The sequence below is a fragment of the Ictalurus furcatus genome, chromosome 2 (assembly GCF_023375685.1).
Source record: "Ictalurus furcatus strain D&B chromosome 2, Billie_1.0, whole genome shotgun sequence".
Lineage (NCBI taxonomy): Eukaryota > Metazoa > Chordata > Actinopteri > Siluriformes > Ictaluridae > Ictalurus > Ictalurus furcatus.
Window position 1 is genome coordinate 20,811,905 of NC_071256.1, and position 13,825 is coordinate 20,825,729.

A 13,825-nucleotide genomic window follows, 5' to 3' on the forward strand; every position below is an offset into this window, starting at 1 on the left:
GCGTGACAGTTCACTCTGAGCGTCTCAGCACCTCTGAACCCTTTCTGCAGCGGTATTTATTTATTTCTACTCTTTGTGTTTTTTGTTTGTGCTTCAGTGGCTCTTTCCTTCTTTTGTTGCTTTTAGTTTTATATTTTTCACACTCGACTCTTATACTAGTTTATTACTTATTCTTCCTCCAAAAAGGCCCCTGTTAAAATGTATTACTTATCATAAGCTCTCTGCTACCCTTGTGGTGTCACTGTATGAATAGCAGGTCTGCAGTGGCTGTGTGAGTAGATTAGGCTAGTCGATGGTGGTAATCCTTCTGCTAATTTGATCTTTACAACCCCTTTAATGTCCCTAATCTTTTTTGTTTCTCTTTCTGTCTCTTGCACTGCAGTAAGGAGCAGCAGAAGAACCATAAGGGTTCTAAGTCGGTGTGGGAACAGCGCACTAGCGAGCTCCGGAGGCAGACACTGATGACCAGCAGGGAGGCACTGTACAATGAGCTGGACCCTGAGGACCGCTGGAAGGCAAGTGGAGGGGGTTAATGAGGGATTGTGTGGGTTATAAGAATAAAAGAAAGAAAGAAAATATTGACTGAGACAGGACTTTTAATCAACAATGTGGTTAGGTTCCATGATTTTATCCACACTGAATTAATGATGGAACATTCATCATTTTTATCTTTCATGCATCATATTTATGTTGAAGTCCCAAGCTGGATAGCAGTGTACTAAGTAATAGTACCTAAAATAGTCTTATACAAACTTTAGAGTATATCATTATGGCATATGTGGATGTTGCATTATTCATTGTAACCAGGAAATCTGATCAGACTGACACTATTTTGATCATCTGATTTCTTCAAAATATTCATCTACCAGCAATTTTTCAATTCTTAAAAAATGTTAGAAAACACTGTATGTTTAAGGAGTTTGTGATATGTTGTCTCAAACTGTGTCTGTCCCCACAGGTATCATACTCCCGCCACATCCGACCTGATATGAAGACTCACCTGGACCGGCCGCTTGTGGTGGACCCTCAAGAAAACCGAAACAACAACACTAACAAGAACAGGCCAGGTGAGGAGCTTCTACACAAACGGCCTCTGTTCCATTCTACAGTAGTAGGTGGGGGAAGAGGAGGAGGATCTGCTCCAGCCCAGACTCTGGAGAGAGGAGAATCCACAGAGTCTCACCAAAGCTGCAGGAAGGCTGAGAACCAGAGGCATGCTGGCACAGAGGGCACTGAGGTGAGCACGAGGGATCCACACCGGAAGAGAGAACATCGCGGGCAAAGAACTGGACGCACTCACCAACACCGCAAGGTTGTGGATGAAGAAGCTGAGAATGGTGGAGGAGGCAGGAGGCACCGAAACAAGTACATAGAGGGGGGTGTGGAAGGCGAGCACGCAGACGGAGCTGAGAGGAGACAGAGGTGTCACCGACATGGAGAGAAAGAAGGGCGGAGGGAAAGAGGAGAGCAGGGGGAGAGGGGCCGACACCGCAGGAAGTGAGTTTATTTTTACACCAGGTTTTCTCATTTATAAGTATAAATACATTCTCATGCTCTGCTGTTTTGTCTGTACTTGCTCTCTGTCCTGGTTCTTCTCTCTCTCTCTCTGTCTGTAGGGAGGGCCCTACTTTGTCCACCACTCGCCCCATTCAGAAGACTCTGTCTAGGCAGGACAGCCAGTACAGTGAGGACCTGGACAATGTGATGAACAGTAAGCTTGCTACCCAGCCACTGGTTCCCTCAGATCCCCGTGGGCCAAGCAGCCGCTCCACACTCCACTCCAGCCTCCTCAGCCTGGTTAGCAGTACCCACGGTTCCCGCCTGGCTCCCATGGTCACAGATAGCAGTTTTATTCTCACCGACCCTGCCTCCACCAACATTCATCTGGATGCCAAGCCAGACTACACAGCCATAGACATGCCACCCATGTTCCCTTCTGCCAATGCCATCCTACAAGGTGAGAAAGGAATGTAAAGAGAGATTGGAGAATATAAAAGTGTACAGATATTGTACGTGAGGTGTCCTTGAAGACTTAAACATTTAATGCTCACAAAACTGCAGCACTGTAATAAAAATGTGGAGCTTTCAAAAAATGTAGAAGAGAACAGTTACTCTGGAAGGTCATTATCTGTCATTTGATTTTTGCACATCTGTCTCAGCTCTTCTCTACTCTTTATCCCCCAGTCAATAAGAATGCCAATACAGAACCTCTGCCTAAGAAGGAGGATACAAAAGGTGACGATGATGATGATGACAAAGATGACGGAGGGCCTAAGCCTATGCCCCCTTACAGCTCTATGTTCATCCTGTCCACTACTAACCCGTGAGTTCAGCACTGTGTAACTCCACTAACACCTCAGTGTGCTGGCTGAGACAGAGTACAGCTGAGACAGCTTGCAGAGTACTTAGAATCCATACAATACTACAAAGCTATAAGTACACAGCTCTCAAACTATATCAACACAGGAATATACAGCATCTATCCTAAACACCCAAAGTGTGTATACACAGCACCCAACATCTCATAACTAAAACATAACTACACATCTAAACTACTCCACACTAAACTGACCTGACACTACCCTCACACTAATCTACTTTGACACTAAACGTTCCTGATATTACTCTGTGCCAGCCCCTGGATACATGATAAATGCTTAAAGCAGCATTAATTCCATACTGCTCCAGGCTTGTTTATTCTGTTTCATGATGGTTGAACAGAATGGCTATGACTGGTGGTGAAACTGATGTTACTGGTGCATCTTGTTACTGGTCACTTGCCTGCACTGCAATGCCATGTGTTCTGTTCTCAGCTGGTTTTCATCTCCGAGATCCTATGTTTAAATCTGTGTGTGTGTGTGTGTGTGTGTTTGTGTGGGTGCATGCGTAGATTTCGCAGGTTGTGTCACTATATTGTGACCCTGAGGTACTTTGAGATGTGCATCCTGCTGGTCATTGCTATGAGCAGTATTGCTCTTGCTGCTGAAGACCCTGTGTGGCCCGAATCCCCCCGGAACAATGTGAGCCAGTTCTTCTGCCCCGTCTGTTCTCTCGCTACACTGCTGTGAAATCTGTGTTTCCACCAGTGTGGAAACCAAATCTGTAATGTATACATCTATTCGTCCAGTGTTATTGCCCTCGATACTGTAGCGCAACACCATGTTCCTTTTCTCAATCTGCAGGTTCTGCGTTATTTTGACTACGTGTTCACAGGTGTGTTCACCTTTGAGATGCTTATAAAGGTAAACACCTTTAACACCATCTTAAACATCTTCTCTCAATGTACAAGGGAGCTGCATCCTACATAACCAATTGGATATTTGTAACCGTGTTATGATATCCCTCCCTCTCTCTTTCTCTCTTTCTCTCTCTCTTTCTCTCTCTCTCATTCTCTGCCCCTTTCTCTCACCCTCCTTCCCTGTCTGTCTGTCTTTCTGTCTGTCTCTCTCACTCTTAGATGGTGGATTTGGGTTTGGTACTTCATCAGGGCTCATATTTCCGTGACCTGTGGAACATTCTGGACTTTATAGTGGTCAGTGGTGCCCTGGTAGCCTTTGCCTTCACGTAAGTGTCCTTCAGGACCCTTAACCATGTCCTGCTGTGTCACTGTGGTCTTGTGTCTTCAGTCTTTTTCTTTTCTCCCCATGCCTGCTGCCTGTCCTTTGTTCTCCTTCTGTTCCTAAAACCATGATGCAGCCAAATGGTTCCTGGACACCCTGGAGTGCCAGTTGTCCTTCCACTCACATAATCTTTCTCATAAACTTGAAATTTCTCTTTCACCCTTATCTGTCCGTTCACTTTCTCTGTTGTGAACATGCTCTTGCTGTCTGTATGTTACTAGTATACCTATTTCAACTCTTATTCACCCCAGAATCCATTACAACTGGCTCACCATATTCCCAGGCACCATTCTATAGGAGTGAAGACTCAGGGCTCTTGTAACCCTTTAATGCCTAGATGCCCACTTCTGTTTCCATTTTCTAAACCATGTGAAATCCCAAGCACAGGAAGGGAAACACTAGAGAAATAAAACCAAAGTCTCCAGGTAGGGATGAGGAATTGAGGAGGTAAGGAAAGGAGGTTTGATAAACCATAGGGTGTGGCAACATGGCCTCATTGAGAAAAAATGTGTGCATCACATTAAAATTCTTTCGCAACTTTATTATTTAGCTAGGTTTAGAGATTTTCTGTTCAGATACACCAGTAAACCAGTTCACTGCTAAATTATAACATGCACAGTGAGTTGAATCAAGTGTAAAAGAGAAAAAATCACCAAAATGGCCTGCACTTGAGCTCCATGTTACAGCTGAACATCTTGAACGTCTTTAGTATGCATGGGTTCAGTAAGTACAAGATGCTAGATATGCTCATGTCCTCAGAGCTGGACGAGCAGGCAGGACAACACACTGGGAGGAGACACTGTGGAACCTGATAGCACTGGGCAGAAAAGATCCCCAATAATGCTTCATCAAGCACCTCAGTGTAATGAAAAGGTAGATAAAGATTCTCCTGAACATCACAAAGGGGATGAGCAGAACTATTCTGAATGTTCTCTAAAACTGCTACCATACTCTTCTGTGTCTCTGGCTTGTGTGGGTTTAGACTCAGGCATATGTCCAGTTTACCGAGCTACATGATGTCTCCTGCAGTTATGGTTCCATTTTCTGTGAGTTAGGTTTTAAGGACAATTTATTAAAATGGTACTGTGACCAGAATAATTGCACTATAAGAGTCAAGTGACCTGTGAGACTAAATGAGCTTGACCAAGGCAGAAACACAGGAACAGGGAAAAAAAAAGCCTCTGGAGTTGATCCTTGTCAAAGTGTTGACTCTGTAACGGAACATGCAGCAGATAGAGTTCACAAATAGCTAATTATTTTATTTGTTAACTTTGTATTCACTCTCACTTGATTCTGTAGTGACCCCATTCACTTCATAAATTAACCTAAGCCCTTCTTCTTCTTGCTCTTCTGGATTTTGACTTAAAGCTCCTTGTGAATGGGTTTGTTTTGGTGAGTTCATCATACGTCATACAAGAACAATCCTCTCCTACTCCCTCTCCTCCACCCATCCTCTCTCATTCTCTACATTCATGCCCAGAGATAGCTTTGTAACCCTCAGGTGCTCCGGGGTGTCGCTGGTGCCCTCTGGCTGTGAGTGGTAATGTCTACTCCATGTATGTTGTAAATGGTAAGATTGGTAGATGTTGCATATTTATATCCTCTGTGAGTACCTGTTTGTGTTTGTACTAGATTAGGTGTCCACATATAACACAACTTGCACTCTGTTCCATCATTTTTTGTGAATTCTTTCACTATCTCATATTGATGTTTTCCCCCCTTACATTCTTCCCCTATTTCAGTATGTCTGTGTTTTCTGTGCTCTGTCTGTGTTGGTGTTTGTGTTTGTTTTTCTGTGCGTGTTGTCTGTCTCTCTGGCCGTCTCTGATCCTCTCTGGTTTGCACACAGCGGAGGAGGTGATGGAGAAGGAGAGGGGTAATGTCTCTTTCTCTCTCTTTGTCTGTCTCTCTGATTGTTCCTCATGCCTGTTACACAGCCAGATTCTCCTACTCTTCACCTGATTTCCTTAATCCATACTGCCATGCTTTCTCACACATAGAACACAAAACCAAGGGCAAGGCTGGCTTGTGGTGCATAATGTCACTGGCCAAAGCCTAGCCAAGCAGTTTAACTTTGTTGATGGCTAAAAATGCGCAGGTAAACTCTTGGTACACCCTGCTGTATGTGGACACCTAAATGTGTTAACATACGTATTTGTGTCTATGTGTTTGTGTGTGTCTGTGTTTTGTTTGAAAATTCTAACAGGCAAACTGTCCAAAATACTTTACACATGTTTTAGGAATAAAAGTGGATATTGGAATAACTGTAATGATAAACACATTTGACTCAGAAATTGCAATTTGTTTGTTGAAGCAATCATGACAGACTTACTGACTGATCAGCAGACTAACATTGATTTATTTGGAGACTAACATATGGAAAGGCAGAGCCATGTAAACCAACAAACAAGGAGACAGACAGACTGACTAATAGTTTCTTTAGTCTCTAGACTGCATTAAGATGTATCTTACCTGGCATGAACCTGTGCTCACACAGACAACATGATAACACAATTATAGCCAATTGAACAGCCTGCCTCATATAGTGATTTTGTCTTTGTAGATGTGTAACTTCACTTTAACGAGCACAAAATCTAATTAGCCAGCCATTTATTGTCTGGAGAAGAGTACTGGCTGGAGCTGATCTCTGCTGGGCCAAATAACTGCATAGTAGAGCAACTGCTATTACATTACACACAAAATACACACCAACCTGAGTCAAAAATAATGTCCTGTTCTCTATTCTATCGAAAATGATACAACTTTTTAGTCACAATTTATTTTAAGGAATAATTAAGGGTTAATTAATATTTCGTAAATGGTTTATTCACTATGAATTAACATACACATTTGAATTTGAATGTAAAGAATTAATATTAAAATGTTTGTGCATACTATAATATGGGACATGTCATGTAGTGTTAGTGGCTTCAGACGTCAGCAGAAGTCACTTGGTGTCACATAGAACTTACAGGTACAGTCCCCTCTGAAAGTTTTGGAATAGTAAGGCCATTTTTTATTTTTTATTTTTGCTATACACTGAAGACGTTTGGGTTTGAGATCAAAAAATTAATATATCAGAATGGCATCTTTCATTTCCTGATATTTACATCTAGATGTGTAAAACAACTTAGAACATGGCACCTTTGGAGTCAAACCACCCCGTTTTTAAATGAACACAAAGTATAGGAACAGATAAGTCTTAAAGTAAAAACCATGTAATATTTGGTTGCATATCCCTTGCTTGTAATAACTGCATCAAGCCTACGACTCACTGACATCACAAAACTGTTAGTTTCTTCTTTTGTGATGTTTTTCCAGGCTTTTACTGCAGCCTCTTTCAGTTGTTGTTTGTTTTGGGGGTTTCTCACTTCAATCTCCTCTTCAGGAGGTGAAATGCTGCTCAGTTGGGTTAAGGTCTGGTGATTGACTTGGCTAGTCTAAAACCTTCCACTTTTACCCCTGATTTTCCTTTGTTGAGTTGACAGTGTGTTTTGGATCATTGTCTTGCTGCATGATGAAGTTCCTCCTGATTAATTTGGATGCATTTCTCTGTAAATTGACAGACAAAATGTACCTGTAAACTTCTGAATTAATTCTGCTGCTACCTTCATGAGTTCCATCATCAATAAATATTATTGAGTCTGTTCCAGAAGCAGCCATGCAAGCCCAAGCCATGACACTACCTCCACCATGTTTCACAGATGAGCTTATGTTTTGGATCATGAGCAGATTCCATCTTTCTCCACACTTTGGCCTTTCCATCACTTTGGTAGAGGTTAATCTTTGTTCCAGATCTTTTGTGGCTCATCTCTATATTTCTTTGCAAATTCCAGTCTGGATTTCTGATTCTTACTGCTGTTGAGTGGTTTGCATCTTGTGGTATGACCTCTATATTTCTGCTCTCAAAGTCTTCTTCAACTGGTGCATTGTGTTACCTTCACCCCTGACCTGTGAAGGTTGTTGGTGATGTCACTGACTGTTGTTTTTGGGGTTTTCTTCACAGCTCTCGCAATGTTTCTGTCATCACCTGCTGCTTGGTTGACCTGTTCCATGTCTGGTTGTTAGTATACCACTGTCTGATGGAGTGTGAACTGTGTGTGTGTGTGGTACAAAGGGGCAGATTTCAGGGTCATAAATCTAGACAGGAAATTGTCACTAATTTACACATTCATTCAGGACTTCATGCACATGTACATTCACATATATGGGCAATTAACTGTAGCTAAGCTACACTGATTAACCATAACATTAAAACCACTTGCCTAATATTGTGTAAGTCCTCCTTGCAGATCCTGAAAGTGCTGTAAGTTGCAAGGTGGGGCATCCATGGATCGGACATCCATGCTCGATCAGATTGAGATCTGGGGAATTTGGAGGCCAAGTCAACACCTTGAACTCTTTGTCATGTTCCTCAAACCATTCCTGAACAATGTTCGCAGGGCGCAATATCCTGCTGAAAGAGGCCAATGCCATTAGGGAATACCGTTGCCATGAAGGAGTGTACTTGGTCTGCAACAGTGTTTAGGTAGGCGGTACATGTCAAAACATCCACATGAATGCCAGGACCCAAGGTTTCCCAGCAGAGCATTGCCCAGAGCATCACACTGCCTCCAATGACTTGCCTTCTTCCCATAGTGCATCCTGGTGCCATCTCTTCCCCAGGTATGCAATTCACACGCAGACGGCCGTCCACATGATGTAAAAGAAAACGTGATTCGTCAGACCTGCCCACTTTCTATTGCTCCATGGTCCAGTTCTGATACTCACGTGCCCATTGTAGGTACTTTCGGTGGTGGAGTGAGCAGGAGTGAGCATAGGAACTCTGACTGGTCTGCAGCTATGCAGCCCCATACACAGCAAGCTGCAATACACTGAGTGTTCTGACTCCTTTCTAGCACAGCTTTAACTTTTTCAGCAGTTTGTGCTACAGTAGCTGTTCTGTGGGATTGGACCAGACAGGCTAGCCTTCGCTCCCCACAGGCATCAATGAACCTTGGGTGCCCATGACCCTGTCACCGTTTCACTGGTTGTCCTTCCTTGGACCACTTTTGGTAAGTACTAACCTTTGCATACTGGGAATATCCCACAAGACCTGTTGTTTTGGAGATGATCTGACCCAGTCATCTAGCCATCACAATCTGTGCCTTGTCAAAGTCACTCAGGTCCTTACGCTTGCCCATTTTTCCTGCTTCCAATACATCAACTTCGAGAACTGACTGTATACTTGCTGCCTAATATATCCCAATCATTGTCAGGTGCCAGTGTAATGAGATACTCAATGTTATTCCCGTCACCTGTAAGTGGTTTTAATGTTATGGCCGATTGGTGTACTGACTATTGTGTTTTGGGAGGCACTAGTTAACTGGAGAACCTGAAAAAAATCCACATGGACACGGGAACAACATGAATTGATTTGGAGACCCTGGACCTGTGAGATGGCAACACTACGTGCTGTACCAATATACCACCTATTTAAACACTTTCAGTTTGAAATTACCTTCAAGAAGTTCATGCTTCAAAGCTGTGCAGGTTAGATTAGAGCTCTTGGGCTGTTGCATCTAGACCAAACACTTTAGAACAAATACTTGCTATACAGACCACAAAAATCAGGAGGTAGAAAGTGCAGATGAATTAAGACTATTGCATCTTCAACATTAATATAATGTAGCATAAAAACGCATACCAAAAATAAAATCTAAATTTATTATATTCCAAGTATGAAATAAAGATCCAATAGGCATGTGACAAAAGGGAGTCAGTTGCTTAACAATGAAAAGTAAAATGTATTAAGTCTCAGTCTCACGTTGATTAAGGACTCTATACCTGCAGTAATTAGCTTGACCGGTAGTTTATTAGACTGGCTAGCAGTAAGAGTGGTCCAGAAGTCTGACCATGGAGCCCAAACCCAGCCCTAGGTACCATACCCCTTCCATTCCACTGTTTACAGTTAAGCAGTATTTACTAGTGAATCAGGAACTATGAGCCTGAGAAGAAACACGTGAAAACTTTCAGAAGAAATACTTGGCAAATTTAAGTGATATTTGACAGTATTGATTAGTCTAGCCTCGTTTGTGCTTGGGCTTGTGACCTGTTTACTGAATGTGAGTGTGGAATTGTCCCATTAACCACTCATCTGTCTGTCAGTTTATGATTAATTGTAAGAGAAGGATTGTGGTTGGTAATACAGCAAATACTGGAACAGTGCTAGACCTGTGGAGTGATGTTGTAATTAATTCTGCACAGATTCTGCAGAGGGAACAGGTCTCTCTCCAGTGTGTGAAAAGAAACCTCTCAAGCTCTTGATTGGCTAACAGAATAGGCTTGAAACACTTCCACAACGATGATGATAAATCATTCTTATTGGGGCCCATGTGAGAAATCTGCTACAAATGGCATTTGGTAGTCATGATCTATCTGCCCTTCTCAGAAGCATGTTCATCAAGAAGCACTCATGGATGCTTCAAATCACAGGAACTTCTTGTTTCTGCAACTTACTGATGAGCACAGGTAGCATCGTACATGTGACAGGGCATCTGCCCATATTTTTTAGGTCTGTAAGAAATAATTATTAAATAGAATAAGTTAAAATGGAAGATAAACTGAAAATTTCCTTTAGAGAGTGAATGACTTGGTAGCCATTTGTCACTGATGTGAATGTCTGACAGAGGAAATGAATGGTTCATTTAGAGGAGCAACTGTGCAACTAAAAAAGAAAGTGTGTGAGTGTGTTTTTAGAGGGGGGGGTGTATTCCAAATATCCAGATATCAGATGTCATAATGGCATCATGATCACGTGATCATGACACATTCCTGGGCTGATCATGTGTTACTACCATATAATAATAACAACATATTTGTCCTACTTACCCTTGCCTGTGTGTGTGCGTGTGTGTGTGTGTGTGTGTGTGTGTGCGTGTGTGTGTGCGTGTGTGAGTGCGTGTGTGAGTGTGTGTGTTTGTGCCATTTGTGCATGTCAGGTATGATCAAATGCAGTCTTGCACTCTTTATTTCTCTCTTTCTTCTGTGTGTCACATATTGATGTTTTTTCCTCCTTCAAACTCCTCCTTTCCCTACCCATGACTGTATATATGACTGTGTGTGTGGGTGGGGGGTGGGGTGTAGTTGGGGAGGTGGGTGCGTGTGTGTGGGTGTGCACGCATGTGTAGATGGGTGGGTGTATGGGTGTGCCTTTCTGTCTCTTGTTGTCTCTGATTCTCTCTCATCTCTCCAATCGGCTTCTCCTCCAGCGGCGGCAGTGGGTAATGATGTCTCTAATGTCTCTTTCTCTTTCACTCAGTCTCTCTATCTTAGTCTCTCTCTCTCTCTCTCTCTCTCTCTCTCTCTCTCTCTCTCTCTCTCTCGCTCCCTCTCTGTCTCTTGCTTTGCCTTTAATGCTTGTCCTGCCAGTTACATAGCTTTCCTCTCTTTCTTTTTTGAATTTGTCCATCTGCTTGTCTGTCTGTGGCTCATCCATCTTCTCTCTGTGACTGTCTCTCTGCTTTATGAACAAGCTCTAATGAGATTCAGGATCATGACACACATCACTTCAGTGTTAAACTCAGTTGTGTGTGGAATCCATGTACAGTTCAGCTTGATGACAAATGTATGTTTGTGCTTCACCGTGTGTAAGCACACTTTCAGGGGAAATGAACAGGTCAAAGTTGAGCTCTGTCTTGTAGAGGAATGAAAGACTGCAGTGTAGGCAGTGGTCTTTACTTTAACTATATAACATAACTCTGCAGTCCACTAACAAGTCTTTATTTCTTCATTTACTCAAATTAATACCAAAAGTATATAAAACTGAGCCAAATCATTTTAAAATCATTTTTTAAAGTCATTCTAACACCAGACCTGTTATTAAAGAAGATAATAATGATCAGTTCTTGGTAGTGGACAGTTCTGTTTCACCGTCTCATACTGTGCGATGCTCCAATGCCGAGAACTTGGATATCATTTGTACACACAATTAAAGGAGTCTTCTGGGGCTTTGAAGTGCAATGATCAAACCAGCAGTGTGTTGGTTTATATCGTGTTGGATTATGCTCTTGGCTGTGTGATCATTGTGCATGAGATGGAAAATCTCCACCATAATCCACTTCTAAAAACTCTTCTCTTGAAAAAGTGAACATGTTTTTAGAGATCCTCCATCACACTTTCACATGTTTATTGTGTTTTGTTTCATGGTTTAAAAAAAAAGAGGTCATGAAAAACTAACATTGAAAAAAAAAAAACAGAAAAGAAAAAGAGGCTTGGCTGGACATTCCGTCATTCGGGGATGTCTGACACCAGATTCACCTCTCACACTGCTGCTGCGGCACTGCGATGAAACCGCAAGGGATTATGGGTAATAAACAGTTGGTAGCAGGTACAGCATGGAATTGAGCTGAGCGGTGGATGCACCTTCAAAACAGCATGAGCCTGTGTGTGTGAGTGTGTGTGAGTGTGTGTGTGTGTGTGTGTGTGTGTGTGTGTGTGTGTGTGTGTGTGTATGGGTATGGGTGTGTGTGTTAGGGGGTGGATTGCGAGGCAAGACTACATTCACAGTGAGAGCTGTGTGAAGATGCAGTGCATCATTCTGTAACTGGACTGTGGACAAATGCACAGCTGGCATGTGAGCTACTAACACAGTGTAAATCAGTGCCACTGTGCTGGTCACAGTGTAACTTTGTGTGTGTGTGTGTGTGTGTGTGACCTGCAGAGGAAGCAGTAAGGGGAAGGACATCAGCACCATCAAGTCCCTGCGTGTGTTAAGAGTCTTAAGACCACTGAAAACCATCAAACGCCTGCCCAAGCTTAAGGTAAAAAAAAAAAAGATGTACATGCTTATCAAGTATTGTGACAGTAGCTCAATACTAGTTGTATGAAATGCCTGCTGAAATCTGATTAGCTGAAGGTGGCGTTGTTTTTGAAGTAATTCAGGGATAATTAAAAATCCAGATACAGATTAGCAGAGCAATGCAGCAAACCAAATTTAAGCTCAGGTGGACTTTTGGTTTCTGAGAAACTGAGTAAACCAGCTCCGTCTCCTTAGAATCGACTGATGTATGACGGCCATATTGTTCACAGTACTTAGCATGTTTTGATACTTACTGAGTGGCCCATTCTCATGAGTAGTTTGACACCAAAGTTGTGAGGATTGGAAAAAAAAAAATCCTAGGTCTAGTTTTCACATATTCTAAAAGAAATTCTGCATGGTTGGAGCAAATAAATCAACCCTTAAAGGAAATTTTACTGTTTACCTTATTTTCTAAGAGATGTGTTTGAAAACACAATATATACATAAACACAAAAGCATATAGACTAAATATAAATGTAAACACATAGACTAATATATATACGCATATAGACTAAACAGTAGATTAAACATCATCCCTTTGTGTTTTGTTGTACTCTGGGGTGTTCAGAAAAACAGCATGTTATTACTGAGACATGAGGTAAAGCTGGATGTATGGAGGTTTGGAGTTTTGTTCCCTGCAGTATTTTTGCTTCTCTAAACCTTCATGATGTATTTATTTTCTTAGAAAGGGTTTGAAATGTAAAACTGTGTTCTCAGGCAGTCAAGGTGTTTCTCCCTGTCTCTCCGGTTTGTTTTGATTGTTTTTGTGTGTGTGTGTGTGTGTGTGTGTGTGTGTGTGTGTTCTTCAGCTGTAGTTCTGTATTTCTCTGCTGTCCTATTATTGAAATGTGTTTCCTCAGGCTGTGTTCGACTGCGTGGTGAACTCGCTGAAAAATGTGCTGAACATCCTCATTGTCTACATGCTCTTCATGTTCATCTTCGCTGTGGTGGCCGTGCAGCTCTTCAAGGGAAAATTCTTCTACTGCACCGACGAGTCCAAGGAATTTGAACGTGACTGCAGGTCAAATCACACACACACACACACACACACACACACACACACACACGCACACACATACACACACACACAGATCCAGCATGGAAACAAATGATGAAATTTGTACATTTTACTCTTTAATCTAAAGTGACCTATAACTTTAATTTAGTAGTCCAGAGCCTAACCACTGTGCAACCACTGCTTTTAAATGAAATTTTTAGATGATCATCACTATTATTATGCTTCTTTCCCCCCAGTGTTCTCCCTAATTTGATCATTTTGCCATTTTTGCATCTATTTAAACTGCTGCTTATGCTGTGTCACAGGGCAACATAACACACACACACACACACACACACACACACACAC

The 13,825-nt window shown here is 42.1% G+C and overlaps 1 protein-coding gene across 1 annotated transcript in view; it reads left to right on the plus strand.

Annotated features, from left to right (window-relative positions):
- Positions 1 to 13,825, plus strand: part of cacna1aa (calcium channel, voltage-dependent, P/Q type, alpha 1A subunit, a) — a 113,257-nt gene that overhangs the window by 48,734 nt on the left and 50,698 nt on the right. The window contains exons 19-27 of the mRNA XM_053652832.1: positions 383 to 515; positions 959 to 1,497; positions 1,617 to 1,957; positions 2,185 to 2,323; positions 2,891 to 3,020; positions 3,183 to 3,242; positions 3,458 to 3,564; positions 12,322 to 12,421; positions 13,320 to 13,480. Of these exons, the coding sequence (XP_053508807.1) occupies positions 383 to 515; positions 959 to 1,497; positions 1,617 to 1,957; positions 2,185 to 2,323; positions 2,891 to 3,020; positions 3,183 to 3,242; positions 3,458 to 3,564; positions 12,322 to 12,421; positions 13,320 to 13,480 (1,710 nt within the window). The remainder of the gene's footprint in view (positions 1 to 382; positions 516 to 958; positions 1,498 to 1,616; positions 1,958 to 2,184; positions 2,324 to 2,890; positions 3,021 to 3,182; positions 3,243 to 3,457; positions 3,565 to 12,321; positions 12,422 to 13,319; positions 13,481 to 13,825) is intronic.